Below are 8,413 nucleotides of genomic sequence, written 5' to 3' on the forward strand. Positions count from 1 at the left end.
CCTCCGTACGCCTAAGTAGATATTCCATAAAACATCTGCAGTTTCCAGCTACAACAGCCATTTACAACATTAACAATGTCTACACTGTGTTTCTGATTAATTTTATGTTCTTTTAATGGACAAAAAAATTGCTTTTCTTTCGAAAACAAGGAAATGTCTAAGTGACCCCAAACTTTTGAACGGTAGTGTATATAAATAAATGACAAGTACAACAGCAAAAAAACAAGAAATGAAGAACGTAACAATAATCCAAATGCAATCTATATGTATATACACCGGAGTAATTTACACAAGATATACTAAGAATGATGTGTACAGCAGTAGATATATTAGAGTGAGCTATGTCAAGAATCCAGTATATAAATAAATATGTGGTGTGTGTATAAACAGGGTAGCCTAGCGGTTAGAGCATTGGGCCTGTAACTGAAAGGTTGCTGGTTTGAATCCCTGAGGTGAAAAAAATCTGTGAACGTGCCCTTGAGCAAGGCACTTAACCCTAACTGCTCCTGTAAGTCGCTCTGGATAAGATCGTCTGCTAAATTACTAACATTTAAAATGTAACTAAATATAAAGTATAGTAGTAGAAATATTAGAATGAGCTATGTTGGGAATTCATATTGTAAATACTCTGTGTAAAACGGGAAGTGTCAAGTGGTTCAATGTCTATGACATGGGACAGCAGTGTTGGCTGTGTGCGTGTGTTTATGAGTATGAGGTGTGTGTGATTGCTAGTGTGAGTGTGCATCACCTGGTAGACAGCTAGTGATGGCTGTTCAACAGTCTGATGGTCTGGTAATAGAAGCTGTTCAACAGTCTGATGGTCTGGTAATAGAAACTGTTCAACAGTCTGATGGTCTGGTAATAGAAGCTGTTCAACAGTCTGATGGTCTGGTAATAGAAGCTGTTCAACAGTCTGATGGTCTGGTAATAGAAGCTGTTCAACAGTCTGATGGTCTGGTAATAGAAGCTGTTCAACAGTCTGATGGTCTGGTAATGGAAGCTGTTCAACAGTCTGATGGTCTGGTAATAGAAGCTGTTCAACAGTCTGATGGTCTGGTAATAGAAACTGTTCAACAGTCTGATGGTCTGGTAATGGAAGCTGTTCAACAGTCTGATGGTCTGGTAATAGAAGCTGTTCAACAGTCTGATGGTCTGGTAATAGAAGCTGTTCAACAGTCTGATGGTCTGGTAATAGAAGCTGTTCAACAGTCTGATGGTCTGGTAATGGAAGCTGTTCAACAGTCTGATGGTCTGGTAATGGAAGCTGTTCAACAGTCTGATGGTCTGGTAATAGAAGCTGTTCAACAGTCTGATGGTCTGGTAATAGAAGCTGTTCAACAGTCTGATGGTCTGGTAATGGAAGCTGTTCAACAGTCTGATGGTCTGGTAATGGAAGCTGTTCAACAGTCTGGTGGCCTGGTAATGGAAGCTGTTCAACAGTCTGATGGTCTGGTAATGGAAGCTGTTCAACAGTCTGGTGGCCTGGTAATAGAAGCTGTTCAACAGTCTGATGGCCTGGTAATTTAAGCAGTTTTTTGGGCTCTCGGTCTTGGTACTGATGCAGATGTACTGACTCTGTCGGACGGTAGCCGAGTGAACAGTCTGTGACTGTGTGTACCGCATCAGTAAATCACAATTAATCTGTGTAATGTATTGAGTTTGGCAGTGATTTGCAGGATTTAGTGGCTAAGTGTGTTAGGCATGGTCGGCTAGGAGATGAGGAGGAAATTATGTAAGTCTGTCAACGCCACTTCTGCTTACTCATCAGCTTGTATTCCCCTCTCCGTGATATCATTCTTCTCCCTATAGTTATCTCTCTCTCTCTTTTTTATCTCTCTCATTTTCTCTCTCTAACTCTGATTCCCATCTGTCTCTCTGTCTTTGTCTTCCATTCTGTCTCCAAATCCCTAAGTTTGTCTGAGATAAAGATATAGAGACAAACAGATACAGAGACAGAAATCAATCCATGTGTGTGTCTGCTCAGCTTGTTTCCAGGATTTCAACACACTGACGATCAATGTTGTCGAGGAGACCGATAATGGACAGAAAAATAGCTCCTGTCCATTAGAGATGTTGACCTGAGATAGCCCTAATTAATCAACTGGTTGAGTGTACTGTGATCTCACCATCCACACACAGCCTCTAACACACAGACACGAAGAGACACAGAGAGCTAGGCTATTACACATTATAGATGGGAGGGACATGGGGTCTGAGCTTGGGATGTGAGCAGGGGGTTATGGGTAGGTAGGTGACAGGTATACCCCAGACAGAGTACTTTGTCATTGACACTTACTTTGACTTGGTTAGTGGCTGCCATGTTAGTGTTGCTCAGCAGCACCATGTTCTCTCCTGTTTCCATGGATCAGAGATTTAGTTTTATAGCGCTTCCTCACTGTTGTTCTGTTAATGGATGAATTATTTCCAGAGGGAAGCTGACCTGCTACTGTCCTGTCCTGAAGTGACCAGAATGAGACTCCTCACAACGAAACAGCCAGGTTAATCATGATCCCCCTCCCCCACCCCATCCCCTTTTAGGAGCAAACGTTGCAGGCCTACAGGAGCGCTCGCGGCTCCCTATCAGCATGTTCATGAGATGGAGAATGAGTGTCTGACGGGCCACTCCAGGTCTTATTCTGTGTTAAGGTGCAACTTTGGGCTAAACTGCAATGTATTTACACGATGTAGCTCCAGGCCTAAGTATCTAATTTTCCTTGTTTAAATTCAAACATTAATTTTGTGACTTAGATATTCTAGGAAGCTAATATGTTTAAAACCAGTTATGGTAAAGATATTTGTGTATCCACACAGTTATGATGTGTTTGCATAGGGTTAGTAGCTCACTTGAAAGGCTAGAGGTTGTTTTAGATGCAAAGCAGCCTGTATTTCTGCACCTGACCTGACCTGTTCACATTGGGCTTGTTTAAGTGGTAAGGCAAAAGCAACTGACTAGACGAAAGTCGGGGAGTAAAGTCGGGGGAGGTGCATCTGCGACAGCCGAAAGACGGACACTTATATGGTTTTCCAACAGCGAGGCTCAGTGCAACATGGCAGTGTTGCCATTGTTTATAAAAAAATTTCTTTATATTGACGAAATGAACATGTCTCCAACCCCCATATCACACACTCACAAACTGAAAAGATATGTGTGTACAAAAATTGGTGAGAGAGAGAGTGCCTCAAATACCACATTCATTTGTACATATACCACTGTATACATTAATCGTGGCAAAGTTGGTTACTGTTTTAGTCACCTCTTTGGTCATGTTCGCGTGGGTAAAAAAAAAAAAACCCTAATGATTGGTTAACAAGAGAGCCTCCCACAATGCAGGCGATGGCTGCAGGATGAAGTTGGTGAAGAGCAACTGCAGAAACTTGCAGTGGACTGCAGTCAAAACTTCATGACCTTTGATCGCGATTTTTGTAAAGTTCATGCAGTCGACCTGTAGGCACAAGTCCGACAACTTTTAATCCCCATAATGCAACACACTTTGAAAGGCGGTGACCAACGATGTTCACAGCCTTCAAAAAAGTGATCAGCTCGAACATGCCCATTGCCTACCTATGTGTCTGTCAGGACAGAATTTAAAATGTTAGCAGAAGGTGGGAGAGAGACAAAGGAAAGAAGAGAGAATCTGACTGTAGATCTGTGGATGCGTCAGCAGCTGTTCTGAGACTGACTTTTTTTAAAGGCAAAGTACTGACCCACCCTCTTAAAGGAGAGGTTCTGATCCAGGATCTGTATTAAAGTGTAGCTTGTATTAAAGGTAGGTCTAAAGGCTAGTGCTGTGTGAGAGAATGGTTCATTCACATCTTATCTGTTCTGTTATCTGGCCAGAGCTAAACAGACTAGGCTAGTCAATCAGTTCACATATACTACCAGTCAAAAGTTTGGACACACCTACCAATAACACATATGGAATCATGTAGTAACCAAAAAAGTGTCAAACAAATCAAAATATATTTTATATTTGAGATTCTTCAAATAGCCAACCCTTTGCCTTGATGACAGCTTTGCACACTCTTGGCATTCTCTCAACCCAGCTTCATGAGGTAGTCATCTGGAATGCATTTCAATTAACAGGTGTGCCTTGTTAAAAGTTAATTTGTGGAGTTTCTTTCCTTGTTAATGCGTTTGAGCCAATTAGTTGTGTTGTGACAAGGTAGGGGGGTATACAGAAGATAGCCCTATTTGGTAAAAGACCAAGTCCATATTATGGCAAGAACTGCTCAAATAAGCTGTAAGACATGAAGGTCAGTGAATACGGAAAAATTCAAGAACTTTTGAAAGTTTCTTCAGGTGCAGTCGTCAAAATCATCAAGCGCTATGATGAAACTGGCTCTCATGAGGACCATCATAGGAATGGAAGACCCAGAGTTACCTCTGCTGCAGAGGATAAGTTCATTAGAGTCACCCGCCTCAGAAATTGTAGCCCAAATAAATGCTTCACAGAGTTCAAGTCACAGACACATCTCAACATCAACTGTTCAGAGGGGACTGTGTGAATCAGGCCTTCATGGTCGAATTGCTGCAAAGAAACCACTACTAAAGAACACCAATAAGAAGAAGAGACCTGTTTGGGCCAAGAAACACGAGCAATGGACATTAGACCGGTGGAAATGTGTGCTTTGGTCTGGAGTCCAAATTTGAGATTTTTGGTTCCAACCGCTGTGTCTTTGTGAGACGCGGTGTGGGTGAACGGATGATCTCCTGCATGTGTAGTTCCCACCGTAAAGCATGGAGGAGGAGGTGTTATGGTGTGTGGGGGTGCTTTGCTGGTGACACTGTCAGTGATTTATTTAGAATTCAAGGCACACTTAACCAGCATGGCTACCACAGCATTCTGCAGAGCGATACGCCATCCCATCTAGTTTGCGTTTAGTGGGACTATAATTTGTTTTTCAACAGGACAATGACCCAACACACCTCCAGGCTGTGTAAGGGCTATTTTACCAAGAAGGAGAGTGATGGAGTGCTGCATCAGATTACCTGGCCCCCTCCACAATCCCCGACCTCAACCCAATTGAGATGGTTTGGGATGAGTCGGACATTAGAGTGAAGGAAAAGCAGCCAACAAGTGCTCAGCATATGTGGAACCCCTTCAAGACTGTTGGAAAAGCATTCCAGTTGAAGCTGGTTTAGAGAATGCAAGAGTGTGCAATGCTGTCATCAAGGCAAAGGGTGGCTATTTGAAGAATCTCAAATATAAAATATATTTTGATTTGTTTAACACTTTTTTGGTTACTACATGATTCCAAATGTGTTATTTCATAGTTTTGATGTCTTCACTATTATTCTACAATGTAGAAAATAATAAAAAATAAAGAAAAACCCTTGAATGAGTAGGTGTGTCCAAACCTTTGACTGGTACTGTACATGTTACAGTCATACTGAAATTACTGCGTTGTGCGTGTGTGTGTTTGTGTGTACCACAGCAGTAAATTGCAATTAATCTGTGTAATGCATTGAGTTTGGCAGTGATTTGCAGGATTTAGTGGCTGAGTGTGTCAGGCATGATTGGCTAGGAGACGAGGAGGACATGATGTAAGTCTGTCAACGCCACTTCTTGCTGCCTCATCAGTTTGGATTTCCCTCTCTGTGATAATTCTGCTCCCAATGTCTCCTTTTCTTTCTTTGTTTCTTTTGTTTCTTTGTTTCTCTTTCTTTGTTTCTTTCTTTGTTTCTTTTCTTTGTTTCTTTCTTTGTTTCTTTCTTCTTTCTTTCTTTCTTTCTTTCTTTCTTTCTTTCTTTTCTTTCTTCTTCTTTCTTTCTTTCTTTCTTTCTTTCTTTCTTTCTTTCTTTCTTTCTTTCTTCTTTCTTTCTTCTTTCTTTCTTTCTTTCTTTTCTTTCTTTCTTTCTTTCTTTCTTTCTTTCTTTCTTTCTTTCTTTCTTCTTTTCTTTCTTTCTTTCTTTCTTTCTTTCTTTCTTTCTTTCTTTCTTTCTTTCTTTCTTTCTTTCTTTCTTTCTTTCTTCTCTTCTTTCTTTCTTTCTTTCTTTCTCCAATTCCTAAGCTTGTCTGAGATAAAGGTATAGAGACAGAAATCAATACGTGTGTGTGTCTGCTCAGCTTGTTTCCAGGATTTCAACACGCTGACACACATCAATGTTATCGAGGAGACAGATAAAGAATTATAGGGATGTCTAACAAACAAGCAAGCAGCCCCTAGCTAGTCCATTAGAGATGTTGACTTGAGATAGCCCTAATTTAATCAACTGGTTGAGCGTACCTGTGATCTCACCATCCACACACTCTAACACAGAGACACAAAGAGACACAGCGAGCTAGGCTATTACACACATAGAGGGGAGGGACATGGGGTCTGAGCTTGGGATGTGAGCAGGGGTTATGGGTAGGCAGGTGACCGTATATCAGTATCACGCCTCGATCGTCATTGCATTTTGGTACACCAGAAGTACATTCATTTCCAATGGAACGCTGCGTTTGCCTTGCAGCTTTGCATGGCGGAGGCAGTTGCAGTGCGTTCTGTGTGGTGCATACGTTGGATATATCGAGGGAATGCGTCAAACTATGCGTAGACAGCTTGACAGAAATGGTAGCAGAAGGTGAATGTTGGACTTTTGTTGCACACATATCCAGATGATGCTGCCATACCATTTTGCGCAATGACGCTGTAGGTGTGATCAAGGCGTTAGTCTTGCTATACCAGTATACCCCAGAGTGATTAGGGTAGAGCAGGTATTGGTAGATTACTTTGCCATTGACATTTACTCTGACTTGGTTAGTGTTGCTCAGCAGCACATGTTCTCTCCTGTTTCCATGGATTAAGGGATTACGTTTTATAGTACTTCCTCACTGTTGTTCTGTTAATGGAGGAATTATTTCCAGAGGGAAGCTGACCTGCTACTGTCCTGTCCTGGAGTGACCAGAATGAGACTCCTCACATGTGGCAGTGTCTTAACGAAACAACCAGGGAAAGCCTGTGTTTATACACATAATATTGTTTGTGTGTGTGTCTGTGTCTGGTGGTGTGTTGACAGGCATGTGTTGTGCAGACTTGCCTATGTTAAAGCCTCTCTCTCCCACAGTGAGTCCAGATGTCTCTGTTGCTCTAATCCTGCCCTCTCTCTCCCCATATCTGTTAGTCTCTCTCTCTCTCTCTCTCTCTCTCTCTCTCTCTCTCTCTCTCTCTCTCTCTCTCTCTCTCTCTCTCTCTCTCTCTGTTAGTCTCTCTATGTCTCTGTTAGTCCCTCTCTCTCTCTCTCTCTCTCTCTCTCTCTCTCTCTCTCTCTCTCTCCATGTCTCTGTTAGTCTCTCTCTCTCTCTCTCTCTCTATGTCTCTGTTAGTCCCTCTGTCTGTCTCTGTTAGTCCCTCTCTCTCCCCATATCTGTTAGTCTCTCTCTCTCTCTCTCTCTCTCTATGTCTCTGTTAGTCCCTCTCTCATCTCCATGTATCTGTTAGTCCCCCTCTCTCTCTATGTCTCTGTTAGTCCCTCTCTCTCTCTCTCTCTCTCTCTGTCTCTCTCTGTCTCTGTTAGTCCCCCCTCTCTCTCATCTCTCTCTCTCTCTCTGTTAGTCCCTCTCTCTCTCTCTGTTAGTCCCCCTCTCTCTCTCTCTCTCTCACCCCTCTCTCTATGTCTCTGTTAGTCCCTCTCTCTCCCATATCTGTTAGTCCCCCTCTCTCTCTCTCCCTCTCTCTCTCTCTCTGTGTCTCTGTTAGATTATCTCCCTATAACCTAGTGGACAGCCAGTGGAAACATCACCTCTGCACCATGTTTCCTGTAGTACTACAATATCAACATCATCCATTTCTTTAAGGAAGTCTGGGTTTCTGCTCTTTAGCCCAAAAGCAGAGGACTTCAAGCCTTGTAAATTCCAACATGCAACGTAAAAAGACTTCATAACTGTTTTTCTTTACATTCAAAATGAGATAAACACTCACAATCCACAAGAACTATTAAAATAGGATTTTCAATTAAGGTAAACTCTTATTATGCAAATGTGATTTGTTTATCATTTAAGATAGTATTTGTGTCATGCCACTTGGGTGGATGTAGTGTGAGGATGGTGGAGTTCTTGTGCTCATCTTACCATGACCCTCGGCCTATCACATGTGAGCATAGTAGATTCAGCATTTGTTTGATGTCACTCATTTCGTTGGTGGGAGCTGGACCAGTTGCTCCTCTCACAGCTTGTGCATAGCTCTGTCTGCCGGGCTGTGGCTCCTCCAGGTGTGGGCCTGTGGTGGGGGTGAGGGGGGGTGTTAGGCCTCGTCTGGGTGGGGCTGAAGCTGGGCTGGGGTGGTCTGTGCTGCGCTGGATGTGGTGGGCATTGAGGTTGGTGGTGCTGTGGCCGTGGCTGGGGGGTCCAGGGTACTGGTCCGGGGTGTTGTCTCGGTGATCTCGGGGGGGTGGCGATTGCTCCGCTGTTCCTGGGTGGAGAGGTCGGGTTGC

General features: G+C 42.9%; 1 protein-coding gene across 1 annotated transcript in view; it reads left to right on the forward strand.

Moving 5' to 3' along the window:
- Positions 1 to 4,248: 4,248 nt before the first annotated feature.
- Positions 4,249 to 8,413, forward strand: part of LOC311143820 (protein DOP1B-like) — a gene marked incomplete at its 5' end in the record, with an annotated part of 29,571 nt that continues 25,406 nt past the window's right edge. The window contains one exon of the mRNA XM_084179697.1: positions 4,249 to 4,254. Within this exon, the coding sequence (XP_084035823.1) occupies positions 4,249 to 4,254 (6 nt within the window). The remainder of the gene's footprint in view (positions 4,255 to 8,413) is intronic.

This window comes from Coregonus lavaretus (assembly GCF_964263955.1).
Source record: "Coregonus lavaretus genome assembly, chromosome: 16".
Classification (NCBI taxonomy): Eukaryota; Metazoa; Chordata; class Actinopteri; order Salmoniformes; family Salmonidae; genus Coregonus; species Coregonus lavaretus.